General features: G+C 43.1%; 2 protein-coding genes across 4 annotated transcripts; one reads left to right on the top strand and one right to left on the bottom strand.

The window, feature by feature from the left end:
- Positions 1-243: 243 nt before the first annotated feature.
- sfi1 (SFI1 centrin binding protein) lies at positions 244-8,395 on the bottom strand. Its single transcript, XM_067240105.1, has 31 exons — positions 8,247-8,395; positions 8,082-8,153; positions 7,859-7,969; positions 7,666-7,760; positions 7,444-7,561; positions 7,243-7,345; positions 6,997-7,153; positions 6,654-6,815; positions 6,482-6,552; positions 6,296-6,388; positions 6,093-6,190; positions 5,811-5,877; positions 5,591-5,721; positions 5,411-5,492; positions 5,090-5,268; positions 4,910-4,985; positions 4,721-4,816; positions 4,519-4,595; positions 4,209-4,311; positions 3,998-4,094; positions 3,727-3,887; positions 3,545-3,619; positions 3,196-3,270; positions 2,556-2,732; positions 2,274-2,467; positions 1,994-2,077; positions 1,657-1,786; positions 1,514-1,574; positions 1,289-1,427; positions 1,030-1,132; positions 244-567 (listed from the first exon to the last, which is right to left on the bottom strand). The coding sequence occupies exons 1-31, from the start codon at positions 8,393-8,395 to the stop codon at positions 391-393; spliced, it is 3,513 nt and encodes a 1,170-aa protein (XP_067096206.1). The 3' UTR covers positions 244-390.
- Positions 8,396-9,069: 674 nt separating this feature from the next.
- On the top strand, positions 9,070-18,125 carry eif4enif1 (eukaryotic translation initiation factor 4E nuclear import factor 1). Of its 3 annotated transcripts, none has more exons than XM_067244995.1 (19): positions 9,070-9,351; positions 10,149-10,323; positions 10,415-10,488; positions 10,601-10,728; positions 10,850-11,124; positions 11,271-11,469; positions 11,643-11,806; positions 12,327-12,465; positions 12,814-12,987; positions 13,127-13,401; positions 14,123-14,203; positions 14,394-14,583; positions 14,884-14,972; positions 15,124-15,260; positions 15,443-15,521; positions 15,640-15,760; positions 16,073-16,399; positions 16,511-16,684; positions 17,070-18,125. In XM_067244995.1, the coding sequence occupies exons 2-19, from the start codon at positions 10,201-10,203 to the stop codon at positions 17,261-17,263; spliced, it is 2,943 nt and encodes a 980-aa protein (XP_067101096.1). In that variant the 5' UTR covers positions 9,070-9,351; positions 10,149-10,200; the 3' UTR covers positions 17,264-18,125. The 3 variants fall into 3 exon arrangements, with proteins under 3 accessions (XP_067101096.1, XP_067101086.1, XP_067101104.1); XM_067244985.1 differs by having other exon boundaries at positions 11,268-11,469; XM_067245003.1 differs by lacking the exons at positions 12,327-12,465; positions 12,814-12,987; positions 13,127-13,401 and having other exon boundaries at positions 11,268-11,469.
- Positions 18,126-18,766: the final 641 nt, after the last annotated feature.

Genomic DNA, 18,766 nt, shown 5'->3' with positions numbered 1-18,766 from the left:
GCAAGTTGAAACAACAGTATTGTGCAAGAGTCAAGAATAGTAGGCTGAAAGCAACTTTGCACACATATGGAAACAATTTCCTACCAGCTGTTACAGTAACCAACCACATCTAAACTGTTTTGCACATGTATTCCTACTGTGGTTTATACAATGGTCTGTTTGAGGCATTTGTTTTAGAACATCATTAAAATGTACTTGTTTACAACTGCTGAAATAAGTAACACTAACACAACTAAAAAGGTTAAAATCGTAATAAATATTTTATTCAATCTCCCTATAATGACACTATCATGCTCTTGCATTACAAACTATTGACATGTATCGATTCCAATCCAGTGTGTTTTGTGTGTTAGCTACAGACATTCCACTGCAGTCTAGTGTTTGTGTGTGTTATCTGGTGAGCACAGAGGGTTGATCAGTGGCTCTGTGTTCTGGTGTCCTGCTGAGAGAGGCATGTCCAGAGCTGAGGAGGACACACTCAATGTTGTGGACCCTGGCAGCGTGAAGACGCATCACTGGCTTCTGCTCCGTCACTTCATCGGATAATCTTCTGATACGCTCCTCAAGCTGGGAACAAAAGAATGTATCTTTTGAATCGGGCTAGTAATCTGAAGGTTGCCAGGTCAATTCCCGGCCGTGCCAAATGACTTTGTGTCCTTGGGCAAGGCACTTCACCCTACTTGCCTCGGGGGGAATGTCCCTGTACTTACTGTAAGTCTCTCTGGATAAGAGCGTCTGCTAAATGACTAAATGTAAATCTTTCATGATATAACAACAAAATGTGATGAATGGTGGGGATTAAGCTACGGTGCCATTTTATACTTGAACTAGATGAAGAGTATTTATTGACTGAACTTGCTATGCTACACTACTACAAACTTGATTAGTCATAGCTAAATTGTATGGTACAAATGATCTGACACACAACTAATTATCTTTTTCAAACTCCCATTTCATAATATTATCTTTTTATGTATTTGTTTAATCATCAATGTGTATTATACATCATGTATTCACCGTGACTCCCACCTCTGCTAACTCGTGACTTGTGTCATTCCTCTCCTTAGTCTCTCCTTCACCTTCACTTGACTGCAGCCAGTTCTTCAACACCTCTTTCAGCCTTTGCCAAGTCCTACACACAAAAAAGGGTTAAGAGTGTGTGAATACATGTACACACACGCACATCAGGGCTAGTGGCTTATGATACTGAATACGTGCACAATCAAAATCAATCCAATTATTAATGATAATAAAACAAATGGGCACATGCAGGTGTGAGAATCCATACTGGAGCTGCTTTTTATTTTGCTTGAAGCGCTGCACGTCCAGGCGAATGCTGAGCATCTCCCTGCTCAGAGATAAAGCTGGATCACATTCTGACTGGATGCACTCCTCCTCCTCCTCCTCATTTCCTTTTAAACAAACACCTGCATGGACATATAGTGTCATTACATCTTGCACCTTTCTCTTGGCCAAATGACAGAACAAAACTGTTATAGCTACTAAAGATTACCTAGGGGAGATGATGGGATGACAGGAGACTCTCTGGGACAGAAGCTGTGGACCTGCCTCATCTGAAACAAGAGACGCCATAAAATCACCCAAAATAAAATACGTTAGCTGGTATTCAATGACCAAGTAATAATGAGCAGTTACCGTGGTTGAATGGTGGATGGTCATGAAGGAGGAAGGGGGTAACAGAACATCCTGGTGTGCTGTTCCGTGGAAGTATTCTGGGAGCTCTTGGTTTGAAGCAGCATTGGTGTCTGTAAGCAGCCCTTGGGTACTAGGTTTTAAGGAGTTAGAGATACAGTACCTGTTGTTGCCTGGGACCCTATTTACATGGTACCATAGATTTGGTGTGGTATTACATTCATAAAGGAATGTTATATAATGATGTAAGCATATTACATTGTATGTCATGTTTTAGATTGGCACATAAAATATAATTCAGTGGTTGGCTGTACAGAGGCATCTTTATGAAGATATGTACCTTTTATGTAAAAGCTCTTTGACTGGTGAGTCTAGTAGATCTCTGGGACGCCGAGGCTGAAGTCGGGAGGCACGGGCCACCACCCTGCACACAGGGACAGACTCCATGAGACAAAGGTATCAGATGGCTGAGCGGTTAGGGAATCAGGCTATTAATCAAAAGGTTGCCAGTTCGAATCCGGGCCGTGCATAATGACGTTTTTTCCTAAATGTAAATGACTAAATGTATCCAAACATACACGATTAAAGCTCACGTCACTATGGCAGCAGCACCCACTCACAATTGGTTGAGGAGTCCTGCTTCTTGCTCAGCCCTTTGTGAGGGGCCTTCGGTGCCACATGCAGGTAGACAAAAGGTCACGCTCTTTTTCTGGGTCACTGCCCTGACCTGTCGCACCCTGTTTGGACTACACAGGGCCAGATGCTTCCATTTCAGGGCACAACGCAGCACTAGCCCTTGGAGCCGACGAGAGTTCTGAAGGACACATGTTGACCTGAAGAGGTTGGTTCTGCATACAGACAGTAGACATACATATATTATCCATAATCCACATATGTATCACCTGTTCCTGGCTGTGCAGTGCCATGCTGCTGTGAAAGCTGCTCATGTGAGCAGCGTGTGTAAGGATGCTAGTGACTCCCTCCTTCAGCAGCTGGTGTCTGTAGAAGTGCACTGCCGTAGCCAGTCTCTGCTGCTTCCTGTGCTGCTCTGACACCCACAGTCTCCATGCCTCCAGCACCTACAGAGGGGCCGAGACAACAGGGGTTTTAGTTCCATCTCGTCTATTGATTCCTACGAAAAATCGATTCGCATTTGAATCGCGATTCAGTCTCCTAGCGATTCACAAATTTCAAAAATCTTTTTTTATTTTTTTATTTTTTTTTACAATGAGTTTACTAAACTGCAAGAAAAACAATAAATTTCAAGGTTTTGATGCATTAGGATTTTTTTCTTCAACACAACTGACTATCACAGTCAAATAGAAACAAGTAACACTACACAGCAAACTGGAATCAAATGTAAGCATATATTGAATCGAAATTTGATAAATTGTAAATTGAAAAAATTGTGAATCGACACATGGATTTAATATGTAAAGGAGAGCTGCACTGCTGCCAGGTGTGCATTCCTACATCACACAGAAAGCAGCATGTTTCAGTGAAAGTGTCAATAGCTGACAGTTAAGTATGTGCAGGTGTGACCTTGGCCTGCAGACTAAGGGACCAGTGCCAGAGGGCCAGCTCTGTCTGCTCAGTCTCTCTCTTTCTGCCCTGCAGCTGTGGAGGGAAGAAAAGACGGGTCATTAGTTCACCATGAATCCCAGGGACTGACAACAACAGAACAACTGACTTCACTGCATCTCAGATAGGAGTTGAATCCCAGGGATCTGTGAGAAAATGTGAAGCCCTTTTGGATTTTTCAAGAATGGTAAAAACTAAATCCAATAAGAAGTATATTTTCCACTTATCACAACAATGAAGTTCGATTCGGAATGCCTTCAAGCTTTCAAAAATATATTGAAAGACTCACAGAAATATTTGACATACTTACCGCAACTTTCCAGCACTCAAAGAAGTGCTTGATTGTCTTCTGTCTCAGCAGTAAGGTTCCTCTCTGTTTCAGACCCTTAAAAGCACGATCACATACATTAAAACACATTCAGTAAAAAGTACCAGACCGCAGAGCACAAAGATGCCTCTATGACAGACTGGAGGTGAACAGAATGTTTGAACCTTATTGCACTGCTGTTGTTGGTGGTGTGCACTCCACACTCTAAAAGCTTTGCAAAGAAGCGTAGACTGAAGGTGTTCTCTGGCCTTCTCCATGCCAGTCCTCTCCTCCAAAACCTCTCTTCTTCGTGCCCTCCATCTCTTGACAGTCCGCTGCAGACACACTGGTGACACACAAGAACAACAAAAAATCTGTAAATGATCAATCTTTAACTGACTAAAAATAAACCGGAATTACACTCTTAAACTGGTTGGCAGTTAATTGTGTCCTTACAGAGATCCATGTGACTTGAAGCCTGGTTCAATGCCTCCCTCTGCTGGTGACGCTTTGACACAGTGCCTGAAGTGAATCGTCTCCATGCCAACAGCACCTTAGGGAATGGTACACAGACGTAGGAAATGACCCTGAGGAGTGGTTGTAGCTGTACTGGTGACAAACAGCATTGAAGGGTTTGTTAGGTCACTCATAAAAACAACGTTTATACCTTGATCTGCAGGGAGAGCTGAAAGTGCCTTTCTGCTCTCTGTTCTTTCCTCCTCATCTCAGCTGAGAGGACCGCATTCATCCTCCACACACCCAGAAGCCTCCTGTGGAGACAAGGCAAAGGTTTGGTTTTTAAATAAACAAATGTGGAAAAAACTCCAAACATCATGTGGAAATAAACCTTCCATAAAAAAAGTCAAATACTGTGACAACCTCCAGGTGCAACCATAATCAGTGACCTGATTTGTAGATAATATTATTGCCTCAGAGGTGTTTACAAAACAGGTAAGCTGACCCCTCGAGGTGGTTACCTTAGAGAGTGCTGCTGCTGCATACTGTAGCGGTCCTCTACATGGGCAAAGGCCTCCTGGGCCTGGTGCTGGTGATCCTGGGGGTGAGAAGAGAAGGATTCATGCACATCCCACACACATACTAAGAGTCAAGGACAACTTGATGAATCTGGTGTGGTGATACACTGTACACAAGCTATGGTTTGACTATGCTTTACCATACCTTCCAGGCATGCAGGGTGTGTTTTAGGAGTTTGTTTTCATAGTAATGATCAATGTGCTCCCCCTTGTGGATCTTCTCCTTTTTGTACTGGACATACTAAGCAACGTGGGAATAGAAAAAAAGATTGCTCAAGATAAAAAGTTTCCCAAGATATTTACTTTTAAAGGCAACTAAATGAATCTACAATACCATGCTCCAGCCACTCATGGCTCTTCTCATACAGCAAAGGTCCCCAAGATAATCAGCCTGCCCCTCCCTGTTTCTCCTGTTGGACATAACCAAACATACTGTACAACCAAACATACTGTACAAAGACAAACACACGAGTAAAAAAAACAAAGTTAGCGTCTGAGGAGTTGTCCAACGTACCGGTCGATGATATCTGTGACATTGTCCTTCCACTCGTTCAGCGTCTTGTGGAGCAACGTGTGTGCGTAGTGTGTGTCAGAGAGCTTCTGTTTCTCCCTCTCCTCTTGTCTCTGACACGTTTGTTTTCTCCAGTAGATCCAGGTGTCCTGCACACGTGTCCGCTCAGCATGCAGAACAGCCTGGAGCACACAAAGGAAACAAGTTATCTTTCAATGATTGCTGCTAGTGTGTGTCGACTTGGTATAACTTTGAAAAACAACTAATTTTTGCGGACGATTTGCTGATCTATATGCAGTATCGGAAATATGTTGCTTTATCTACCATCCTCTCAGACAGCCTCTGCTGCTTTCTCTCTTCTGAATGACTCCACCATGTGTACAAGGCCCAGTTGCACTGCCGCTGCCTTGGGTGATCATGTAAACACATTGACATCATAAAAGACAAACACTGAGATTGTGAGGGTAGCTGTGATATTAATGTTGAAGCTTGTGAGTGACTGACTGATTGTGGAGCTCTGCGCGCCCCCTCCTTGCTCTTTTCAGTTTCCTCTGAAGAGTAAATCCCACCCAGGAGTTGAGGCACCGAGGCAAGATATGGCCAGCAAACCTGGCGTCAGCACAGCGTTCCAGCTTCTACACTCAAGAGGAGAACACAAACCACAGGGAGTTAAATATACAAATGCGTGTGAGTATATGCGTGTGTTCAATCATAAATACGGTACCTGCATGGCCCTGCACTCAGCAAGTTGTTCTCTCCATAGGTGTATGCATTTTCTGATGACTAAATTACTGTAAAAAAAAGAAAAAAAAGAAGAAATTAAAACAAAATTATAGCTATACTTATAATGCATACCCCTGAACACAACAATTTTTTAACCTGGCCAAATATCACACACACTTGATAGCTTATTAGCTGCCACTCTTAGCATTTAGTAGGTGTCCAGGAAAATGATAAATTGTGATATACTATATACTACTTTATAAAGGCAAAGATAAAGAGGCACCTGTGGTGTGTCACGGCAATCTCCATTTGTGGCTGTAGTTTCCTGTTCTCAGCCTCCTCAAGGGAAACATGCCATAACTTCCAGTAACGATATGTTACCTATGGGATAAAAACAACAAACACATGAATATGTGAATTAAAATAAAGTTGGACATCTTTGGAGACATTGAGAGAATACTATGAGAAAACACTCTCTTTACTTACAGTGTGATGAAAATGCAGCAGAGCAACATTCTTGTTAAGCTGATGTGTTTTGCGAAACGTGACATTCATTTTGAGCCTTCTGAGCCCTGCATGCTGCAGACAAGAGCCGATCAGAGAAGGAAAGTGCTGTCATATGAAAATACAGTGGTACATATGCAAAGTCAAAGACGTGATTCTCCTTCTTACCAACAGATGATGATGATAATGTTGGTTTGCGGCAATTTCTCTTTCAGCCTTTTGCACACCCAATTCCACATCTACACATTAGCTAAGAAATAAAAACCACTTCAAAGAAACTTAATTAGGTTTAAGTGACATTTGCACAGTTTTAGTGAGTGAGTAAAGGGAGTGAGGATACACATTTTCCAGCGTCCAAATGCCATGCACTGCAGGCTGAGCTGTGCCAGGTGGTAAGCAGATTGCAATTGGTCCTCTTCTCTCTGTTTCAGCTGGTATCTATCGTGCCACTTATTCCAACTTCTCCTGGCCAGCCTGAGGTGCAAGGCATGCACAGCCCCTGCTAGGAACATTCAACATCACAAATCAAGAACAAAACTACTGAAAAGCAACATTAGTGTTTGTGTCAGTAATATCCTTTCAGTTGCTGGCTGAACAAACACCTCTAATATGCATTTCACCATAATCTTTATGTGCGTAAGTGAGAAATATGACTGTGGATTGACAAAATATAAATGTGATACCTTGTGGCTTCCCTTTAGCTTGGCGGTGGTGAACATAACCTATCCAGCTACCAAGAGCTTTCCGCTGAAGCCCATGAATGTAATGAAGTGAAGCCTTGGACTCCCTCTCTCTCTGAGAGCAGACAGCTACAAACATTTCTCTCCATTGAAGCCATGCCTAAATTGTAAGACAAACAAGCAAGAGTAAGAATTCTCTATCAACATATTGATATAGACCACAATCAAAATATCTCAAATGTTCCCTACCCTGCTCTGTAGAGTCAGAGCCCAGTGCTGCAGTGCACTGTCCTCCAGAATGCAATCGTTGTATCGACGCTGCAATCCAGACTGCCACAAAGTCCATGTTGAACTGTACCATGGTAAACATATGATAAGATATCATCAGAATATTGTATTGTGCATTGTAGTTGGTTGTTATCTTATAAAATGTGTGAGTCAATGCCTCACCGAAGAGATGCAAGTCTCTCAAACTGGAGAGCTGATTCCAACATCCTACGCTTCGTTTGCCTCATCTCTAGGTACACTTCCCAGCAATCCAAGGCAGCGCGCATACGCCGCCTTTCATCTGGAACACAAGGATAACAACTGCTGTGAGAGAATTGCTCAGTTGGAGAGGTACCTGTCACCCCCCAAAAAACTGTTCTAACTATAAGCATTTTCTTTCCGTACCAAAGCATGCAGCCTTTTGAAGTATTTTCTTCTTATCCTTTTCCACAGAGACAAACTTCTGCCAGCAATGGAATGACTGACTGTACAGGTAATACCTAAAACATAAAAAATAACATTAGCTGATCAGCGTGGTACCAAACGAGATCCAACTAGCATTGTATTTAGGAGAGGATATGGCAGAGGTTGCACTAACCTAAAATGGCACTCTGCCCGAATTGAGAGACTCCACTCTCTTCTGGATGTCCACCATTCATCCCTCCAACCACCGAATGCTTTCTTAATTACCCTTTGGTTATGGTAAGCTCTGGAATTGGTCAACATAACTTGGTGTGTTACTAAATACGTTAAAAACAAATATACCAGTTATAGTTTTCAGCTATTTGCAGTTACATCCCTTAACAGACGGGGAGTTGTACCTGGCTTTCCATGGATGAACTCGCCCAAAAGTATTAATCCTCCATATGTGAAGAAACTTCCGCGCCAGGTGCCTGGAAATAACAGACATTAAGCACGAAGGGATCTCTCTGATTATGATGGTGTAGAATAAGCCTAATTATGAGTTCCGTAATCTGTTCGTTCACCTTATCCTCAGCTCCTTTAGTCTTCCACCTTTGTTCCAGCTGTATCCGACTCTGTAAGAAATTGTTCGGGATAAATAATTGATTGTACGTCTGGATCGTCCAGGACCCGTGTTGTGCTCTGGTGGACGTCGCCCCTTGACTGTAGACATTGTAAATACAATTTGCTAGCGCATGGTAGTGGAGTCACTGACCACTTTTTTGTCAAGTACCCCACAGATTTATGACTGAAAGACAGTGACAAGAAGTTGACTGGTACTGTTCTGTTTGTGTAGGGAAAAAATCAACCGTCGCGCGGTTGGAAGGACCAATGTTGTGTGCTCTAGTTCAAGAATCGACAGTATCAATAATATAAGAAAGGTTCCGGTTAAAATATTCGCGGCATCTTGACTTATTGTTTACGGATGTCTATAGATTGTTTTAAAACTATTATATAGTTAATGTTATATATGATGAATACATTCCTTTTACGATTGCACAACGGCAAAACCAGCACGTCTCTGGAACTCAAGAATATTGGCAAGTGGAATCGGGGAAACAATCCGAATGACTACAATAGTTGCCCCTATTATTGCCGGATAGAAAAATCACAAGATGCATTGCAACTCTCCATGCTAGCAATAAAGGGCATTCGTGCATTTATGTAGATTTACACAAATAATACAAACGTATACAAACTATATAAGTGATATACATTATTATATACATACAAATAGAAAAATACATTTTGGCTGTATTAGATATTTTCGAACACTGACATCAATTGTACAAAGGCGCTAGTGGGCACTATATAATCCTTCCAAGGCCCCTGTCTCTGAAGCGGTGATCAGAGGAAAATTGCTGCTACGACCGAAACATAGAAAGAAGACATAGCTACATCTTCTTGTTTCTAAGTCCCATTCGGACGCCAGTGTATTATTTGCATATTTTCTTGTGGCAAAACCAGGACGACGCTGAAATTCTTACTTTACTCTACTTTTTACTGGGGAGCATTATACTCACTCGGCTAGCTAGCTAGCCAAAAGGGGGGCAGCTAGCTAGCCTAGCTAGGTTAGCTGGCCAGCTAGCATCTCAGGCGGTTTCAAAACGTTGGCTAGCCAGTCGCATCGTAAGTGAATGTTTACCATTTGGATTTTTGACTTTTCCTCATATAAACTGAAACTAAATATTTTGCATCACTACCTGATCTAGCTTGCTAGTTGGTGTATAGTTTTGCCAACTAAATTGGTCGACTAACGTCATCGACATTATGGTATGGTTGTAGTTACCTAGTACGCTGATGTCGGTTTATTCCATTGTATTATAGTGGTTTGTTAGCTTGCTAGCCAGATAGTGACGATATTTAAACAAGGACACATTTCTGCCAACGTCGTAAGACCATAAAATTGCCAATTAGCCAGTCATGCTGGTGATTAAACGCAGCACGTGCTTATTAACTAATTGGCTAGCTTGATAGATGGGTGTATACACCAGTAGCTAGCCTAACTCTGATGCCAGGCTGACACCGCTAAGCCTGGTCACGTCAACGCGTATTTAGCTTACTATAAATGAGTCAAGGAGTATGTATTTAAGAACACGAGTTGGTTAACCAAACATATTCTGTAGTATGTCGCCATACAGTCTTTCGATTGCGTTGGACAATCTCAAATGCTAAATGTTTTCACACTTCTGTACATGTTGAATACTCTCGAATTTACACCTGTATTTACTATGCTGACTTAGGCGTTGAGTCTCAATCGGCCTCGGCTGGTTAGATAACGTTAAGAAAATCACGCTAAATTATTAAGTTAATATTGTTAATTTTACTCATAGATTTTAAGTGTTAATTTTTTCACCACCTTAGGCTGTAAATCAACACAATTTTGATTAACTTTTCAATCGTCTTAAATGTTTTTTTTTCTACAGATACGACTAGAATCCAAGAATAAGTCTTGCATTGGATTTGCCCCCTGAAGTCATGGAGAAGGATGCGTGTGTTGAAGAAAAGGATAATGGTGAAGCCGTCATGGAGCTTGTAAATGAGCCAGTGAGAGACCCAGTGAAAGACCCAAATGCATCATCAGCTTACAGATACTCAAAGGTAATTAATTAATCACCACTTGTGATTAGCAAGGCTGCATTAGTTTTGGATGCATTTAATTTAACTTCACTTTCTTTTTCTCCTTTCATAGGAGGAGCTTTTGGAAATAAAGGAATACCCATTCTCTAATGAAAGGCCTGAGTGTCTTTCAGAAAAATATGACAGGTAGGATAAAATGGCCGTAATCAAATTTTTCAATAAATAAAAGTTGAGTATAGATTATCAGTATGGTTTTAGTTTTTTTGTTCTCCAGGCTAACTTACTTTTGGGTTTATAGTGATGGTGTGTGGGACCCAGAGAAATGGCATGCCTCACTCTACCCAACATCAGAGTGTAGCTCCCCAGTAGAAGGTTATAAAAAGGAATATGTGGAAGATCGAGTCCCTTTGAAACGTAGAATTGCAGGTAAACAAGTCATTCATTGTCTATCCATATTGTATCTATTTGCTTAATCATTTGGATAATTGCCCATGGCTTGAGAACTTCATAAAAAACTTTAAATCACCCCTGCGGTGCTATTTTTCAGATCCCCGTGAGCGACTAAAGGAGGATGACCTAGATGTTGTGCTGAGTCCCCAACGCCGCAGCTTTGGAGGGGGCTGTCAGGGCATTGCTGCTCCTGCACCTCTTACCCGCCGCCCTGTCAGCCCATTGGAGAACAAGGAGAACGAGACTCTCAGACTAGGAGGGGCTCGCCGCATCGGCAGTGGTCGCATCATGGCAGCACGAGGCTTTGAGAGGGAAGGTCGTGTAGAGAAAGAAAGAGAACGAGAGAGGGACTTTAAGGATAAGAGGTTCCGGGTTAGTATATATACATGGATAGTTACTGTGTTGTAGTGAAGGCAATTTTACTCAATATCCTCTTCACCTTTAAGTGTTGCATGCCAAATACTGCAAGCAAGTTTTTTTTTCTTCCCAATGCTCCTTTCTTATCCTGTCCTCAGCAGCGAGACTTTGGTGACAAGCGCGTTTTCAGTGAAAGAAGAAGGAATGACTCCTATGCAGAAGAGGAACCTGAATGGTTCTCAGGAGGTCCTACCAGCCAATCAGAGACCATTGAGCTCATTGGATTTGATGACAAGATTCTGGAGGAAGATAAACGTAGACCCAAGCGTTCAAGGAAGCGAACGGACTCTGTGAGAGAAGGCATGTCAAACCTGTGTCCCTCAGAAATGGCCTGCCGTGTTTACTAAAAGAGCAGCTTTGTCAAGTTTTTTTCAAATCTTTTTAAATGCAGTGTTTAATAAATAACATGTTATTAGTCACTTTAAAAGCAGACTATTGTCAGTCAATTTCTAAGTGTATTTTTCTGTGTACAGCAGTGGAATGTAATGGTGGTTTAGCAGAAGAGCCAGATGTGGTCCGAGATTCCACTGCAGATCAGGAGGTCCCACACCCGGAGGTCCTCCCAGAGCAAACATCTGGAGACTTTGACTTCAATGAGTTCTTCAACCTGGAGAAGACCATGCCAGGGTTGGCTTCGGTAAGTACCTGGGGAGCACTGCAGGATTGGTGTTTCAGGCTTGTTGGTCAATGTCAGGTGTTGTAAATCAACACACGATGGGGTGAATGCTGGTGTGAAGGAGATGGATTCTTTAGCTGCACTTGGGCTCTTTTTCAATCACCAATGGGGTTTATTCCATGATTTCACTAGGAATGTCTTTTTTGTGTGTGTGCATTTTTTTTTGTCAGAATGCAATTCAATAATGCAAATTTATGCCCATCAAAATATTTAACCGACTTTTGAACCTAGTAGCAAGTCCAATGGGAGTATCAAAATGACTTCAAAAACATTGACACTTTAGATGTAATCTAAATCTTGGATACATTTAGCTATAAATGGCAAACTTAAGTGCATCCATTTAAAAAGTTTCTTCTAGCACACTGTGTGCTTGTCAGATGGAAAGAGCTCTGAACGTAAGTCCCAGCTTTTGTCCTCGCACCCTTTAGTCGGCCCCTACGGATGTCCCACGCTCTTACAGCTCTCCCTCTGTTTCTTGCAGATGATAGAAGATGTTCTGGGGGAGGGCCCTGTATCAGCCAGCCGCTTCAGCCGATGGTTCTCTAGTAACCTGAGCCCCTCTGGTAGCCGCTCCAGCAGTCTACGCTCCACCCCACACGAAGAGCTGGAAAGACTGGCAGGTAAGGATCAAACTAACTCATAAGTAGGGTTGGGTATCATTTGGGTTTTTACGATACCGGTGCCAAATTGATACTTAAACGGTTCCGGTGCCTGAATCGATAAAGAGCCACAAAATGACGGCTTCAGAGCACCAGAGGGCAAATATCTCAATCGATAGCTCAGGCATTTAAGTGGTATCAAAATCTGCATTCAGATTTGGTCCAGTACATACCGATCATATAGGTACCGGTGCCATATTAGCACCGGGTTTCTGTACGCAACCCTACTCATAAGCCTGGTCTGTCTAACTAGAACTTTTGTAAACCAAGAGATTGGTGAAAAAGTGAATCATGCCTCACATCCCTCAGGCTTCGACCCCCGATGTACCTCCCCCAGCCAGGGACCGGCACCGTACTTCACGCCCATCCAGTCAGAGCGCAAGGAGAAGGTCGATATCCTGGAGCTGCTTCACAAGGCCAAGATAGACCTGAAGCCTCTCCTCTCAAGCCTTTCTGTCAACAAGGCGCGACTACGAGAGAGTAGTGAGTGAATTGTGGTCAATGCATGTCTTTGGCTAATTAGTATATAGTTCTCCAGAGAATCAATATAAAATAAAACTGTAAGCTTAGTTTAGGCTGAGTGTCTGTATTTGGTTTAACAATGGCGGTAACGTGTCTGCAGCTCACTCAGGTGTGGTGCTCTCTCTGGAGGAGGTGGAGGGAGGGCTAAAGGGGCTGAAAGTGAGTTCTGAGCCACAGGCTCGCAAGGCTCCCCATCAGCAGCGGGGGGATGGCACACCCTTCATGGCTGAGCATCTGGAAGAAGCTTTAACAGGCAGCTCTGTGGGGCCCCGCGGCCGTCCACGGGACCCTGACATGTCAGCCTTCAACAAGCTGGTCAGCAGCATGAAGGCAAGTGGAACTTTGCCTACCCACCCCAAAGTCAACACCAACAACGTAAGTGTGCCACCATGGCTCTGGATGTTAAAGCTTTGCCAGCATGCTGCCTCAGGTAACGCTGGATGTGTAACAGCTTTAAGCATGCTGCTTCAGGTAACTGTGGATGTGCTAACATACTAATATGCTACGTCTGCTGGTTCAAGTCTGACGTGAACTTGTAGGGCTTGGCTTTTGAAGGTTTCAAAACCAGTGTGCTGCATGCAAGCACTTTTCTAACAAACATAGTCAAATGTTAAACATTAATGGTACTGGAGGTTTGAAAGAAACGATGGGCATAAATTTGTGTGGATAAGTAATTTTTACAAAAGCTTTTTTTTGTGTGTGTGGAGTTTGACATGCAAACCTTCACACTAATGTTCTGGCTGCAAGTCATGGTCTTTTATCATCGGGTAGGGTAACCTTTATTAGTATCTGATCTTGTATTGAACTATTAACTTGCAGTCAGAACAATTATATATATTGCATACTGTCTTCTGTCATTGGGCAGTCTTGTTTAATGTTTGGTTGCTCGGCTGTCGATATTGGATTGGACAGCTTGTCATTACAAATCCTTTACGATTTCCTGCATCTTTTTGTTGAAGCAGAATCATTTTAATTGAACCAATTTACTTTGAAATTGCAACCACACTACTGAAAATGCCCAGGGACATGGACTGGAGAAGTTGTCTGGAACTTGTCTTGTTTGCACCTTTCCCCAACCCCTTTCCACCTTCTATAGCTTCAGCAATCCTCAGACCCTACCCTGATGCCACTGCCTGAAGCCCAGGTGCCTGCTCCACAGCCGAAGAACATATTCCAGGTGTGTAGCTAGGTTTTTTGCTGTGTGTATATATAGCCTGTTTTTAAGATTTGTTATATATGAGACTTTTGGGGGGGTTATTATTATAGAAGTAAGAGTACATTCTGTTTTGAAGTGCATTGAAAATGGGTGGTGATGTACAATTATTTTTTTTTGTACCTCCTTGTAAGCTAAGAATGTGTTTTTATAGGAGCTCCTGGGTGCTCAGTGTCCTCCACACAGTGGCTCCCCCATACTCCTCAGCAGCCTGCTGCCCAGCCCTGATGCCCTGCCAGCCTCTACCCATGGCCTGTTGCAGCACAGGGGCCCCTCACCCCCACTCTTCCCACAGAGGGCACCATCACCAGACTACTTTAGTGGACGCATGCAGCCTGCAGCAGGTAAATGCACAAGTGCCATAAACTGATCGGTGTGATCTAGGGGAGGTTTGGAACTGATTTTGTTCTTGGGATTCATGTAATGTCTTGGGGAGAGGTTTTCTTGGGGAGAGGTTTTCTTGGGGAGCCTGTTTTGTTTAGGCAGCTGTTGTTTGACAAGTGTATAAAACTTTATTTGTTGGACTATTTATCTCACAGCTCCGACATCAAGAAATTGAGATGCCAGATATCAAAGACCAATTTGGGATATTTATTGCTTTCATCTTTGTAAGTACTCCAGGGTCTAAGCTGTTATGTTTTCAGGGTTTCCTGTTGGTCCACCACCTATGTTGGCAGATCAGTTCCCAGGCATGCATCGATCATTGAGCCCTGGACCTACTCCACAGCAGCAGGTGAGACCTTGACGTTAGATTATCAGTTCCCCAGATTTGTGATGCAATCAAACACCAAATTAGATTTGAAATCCACTTACCTTTTTTTCAAGTTTGACTTCTAAAATGGTGGAAGCATTAAACATTGTTCTGTTCCGTGTGTGTTGTCCAGATGAGGGTGCTCTCTATGGGGATAGATCAGGCTGACCTGGAGGCCCTGGTGTTTCAGCAGGACTTGGCTCTGCATGCGCATCACTCTTTCCAGGCAGGCTACAACAAGCAGCTACAGGACAAGGCCTATCGCAACAGGTTTGTACAAAACTAAGAAGGCATTTGAAGCCTGTATTTGGTATAGTTCTGGTTGGTTGTCCATTATGCAATAATAAACAGTAAATGCTAACAACATTTTGCTATTGTTGGTGAACATGTAAGTATCAGCAAGCGTGGGAATGTAGATAAGTTGTTCTATGATTTATGTTTGTGGTCCACAGACAACCACAAATGAATCGGTCCCCAGTCCCAGGCCCTCATCCTGCTGGCAGAAACTCTCCTTGCAATGCAGTCACTGTGGTGTGTGTGTGTGTGTAAATGCTGTCTTAAAGACCACCGTTTGGTTTTAACATTTGACATGGTTGGTTTACTCAAAGCTTACATGTAAACATCCTGTTAATGCTTGTGTGTTGCACAGCTGTCTGCGTCCTTTACTCCCACATCTGTGATCCGAAAAATGTACGAGACAAAAGAGAAAAGTAGAGATGAGCCAGGTAGTCGTCCTGAGGGCAAGGAGGACGCTGGCAACTTTCAAGAAGGTATTTACTGGCAGATGCGCCAATCTGCACTCTATACTTTATGGAGACGAATGTAAGAATCCAAACTCTGAGATTTTGACACTGGCGAGGCAACCAAATGGACAGGGGACAAGGAAATGTTATAAATACTAAAGACTGATTCCGTGCAATTTCCTAAGTCACCACACGAATGATCCTTTAACTTTTTTATTTTATTTAAAGAAAATGTCTGACCATTGGGTCCAAGGGCAACTTTCCCCCTAGGTGGAAAACAAATGTCATCAGTGGGAGGTGTACAGCTTATTGATTCTTCAGGTTTGCTCCTCTCGTTAGACGGCAGCTCCCCTAATTCTTTCCTGGAAGGAATGGATGGGAATGGTCCTCAGACTGGTGGGGTAAAAGCCTGCTCCACCCCACTCTCCTCCCAAACTCGGCCCTCCAAGGAACAAGAGCGTCCAAAGCCCGGCTCTGCTGGACACCATACTCCCACATTGGTGTCCCCTGGGCCATCCTTTCCCAGACCTATCTATCCAGTACCACTGCTATCCCATGTTCCAATCGTACGTCCCCCTCCACCCCAGCTTCACCCCAGCGTGGTGCAAAGGATGTTGGCCCAGGGAATCCAGCCCCAACAGCTTGGCCCGGCTTTGCTACAAGCAGGTTGGTGACGTTTCTGAAGTTTATCCACAGCATTGTCATTGACTATCAAATGAAATTACATGCGTGGGCTTTTGTAAAGTGTTTATTTTTTATTTTATTTTTTTTCACCAGGTATATTTCCACAACATGTAGACCTTGCACAGCTTCAGAGCTTACCCCCTGCCTTGCTTGGACAACCCCTCTACCCACTTGGTGCAACAGGGCACCCTCTCTTACCTCCCAGAGCCAACACCCACATGCAGCTAGCAGTTATGCAGCAGCAACTCCAACAGCAACAAAGACCAGGTAAGATGCGTTTTCGGATCATTACACCCATGAAAATACAAATGGGACATTTTCACCTTATCTACATTTACATTACATTTAGTCATTTAGCAGACGCTCTTATCCAGAGCAACTTACAGTAAGTACAGGGACATTCTCCCCGAGGCAAGTAGGGTGAAGTGCCTTGCCCAAGGTCACAACATCATTTTGTACAGCCAGGAATCGAACCGGCAACATTCTGATTAATAGCCTGACTCCTTAACCATTTAGCCATCTGACCCCATCTTATCTGTATTGCAACTTGCCATTTATCTTAATTAGAATGTTCAGTTAACATTTAGAATGGATTGTTTAATTTGACACAGTTCTCATCTTTCTAGCTAACTCATATTTTTGTTTATCCAAGCACTGCATCATCCAACAGTCCACGGCCCTCAGTCTCAAAACCATGGCCCCCATCGGACGAACCACTCCCAGCGGCGCGAGGGCAGCCCCCCTCTCGGCCTGGCCAAGTGGTTTGGCTCGGATGTACTGGAGCAGCCCCTTCCCTCCATGCCTGCTAAAGTTATAAGCGTTGACGAACTGGAGTTCCGGCCGTGAGCATTTAGAATATGCTGGCTATAGCAGGACTTTTCTTTGTCTCCCATCTTCACATCCCCATTAGTGACAAACGTGAACTTTCATTTCTAAGTCAAAATGCACAGATTTGAGATGTCTGTCAATTCTTTGTCTTAAACCTTGAAGTCACTGGTAGTGTTTAAAGAGGCCTAAACTTAAGAAAGGGAAAGATGAGTAATGGGGTTCTTTTCTGCAGCCTATTTGTTTTGAGTATTCTTTTTGTATTCAGTTTTTGCAGAAAAGATGAAGTAAATAATGTATAGGCCCAAATTGTACAGACCATGGGAAAGAAACGTATTCTCCCTGTACATAATAGATATGATTTCTTTTTCTTGGTATGGAAAAGGTTGTATTGCAGTTAAATGGAGAACTGCCAGGGACTTGAGTGGAACCTCTAAGACGGGGTAGTGTTTCCATCTGATCCTGGTGATGTTACCCCCCCCCCCCCCCCACACACACACACACCCCCCCGATTGGAACTGCACTGAGAAAAGGGCTACTGCAAGTTGTTTGATTGTGGAGGTTCCCAGAGTGTTTCCCATCAAATGCCCCTCTAAGGCATGGTCAGTGGCCCTGTTTGTAGCGGTAACTAGTTTGAGCATTTCAGGACGCCCCCAGTGGGAACAGCAAGTGCTGGTTGTGCCTTTCTTTCTCTTGTATTTTTTTTTTTTTTTACCGTATTCCCCTCCCATTCGCCCCGTCACTGGAAGAGAAGCACTGCTGAAATCACGATTTTCTTTTTTTGGGGGGTGTTTGGGATTCCGTTTAAGGTAATGTGCTGTTAAGTTATAAAAGCACAATTAGAATTAATAAATAAAATGTTCAATAAAACGAATTCACAAAAGCATTTTGTATTTTTTAAAGCTTGTACCAACCTTGCGATATTACGGTTAGTATTGCTGTATTTGGATAAAGCAATTTGAGATATGTATGGTGTTCAAAGTAGTTTTAAGCTATGGGATTTAAAGCAGACGATTTGGTTGGTACAGAGACGCGTGTTGCCAAAATGGTGCTAATTCACGGTTATCTCGTGATTGAACAGTTAATTATCTGAAAACGACATTCGAATTTTTATTTGCACCTTTTTATTTGTGTTCTAAAGCACATTTCACAGGGGCACAAGTGGTGTGTGTGCTATGTAAGCTATTAAACTATGTACCACGAAGAGTATCCATTTCGATGTCAACATGCGCGCTTGTGTGTCGTGTTCAGTTTGACCATACAGGGAAGCTTGTGCGTCTGTCATTGGGGGAGGGGGGTGGACAACGGCAGACCAGGAAGGATAATTTTATACTATACTTTTGTGTTTAAACGTTCTACGGGATCGAGAGCCGTCAAGGATATTTAACACGTTTTTTTAAATACAATATACATTAGAAAGTGTGACGTTGACATGTTTCTGGAAAAAGACCCCCCCCCCCCGCAGAATAAAAGGTCAAAGTTCACAGGAAGCTGGGGGGCTGCCATTTTTCCCTGCTGCTGCTA

The sequence above is a fragment of the Osmerus mordax genome, chromosome 1 (assembly GCF_038355195.1).
Source record: "Osmerus mordax isolate fOsmMor3 chromosome 1, fOsmMor3.pri, whole genome shotgun sequence".
Lineage (NCBI taxonomy): Eukaryota > Metazoa > Chordata > Actinopteri > Osmeriformes > Osmeridae > Osmerus > Osmerus mordax.
This window is presented reverse-complemented; position numbering and strand designations above follow the sequence as displayed.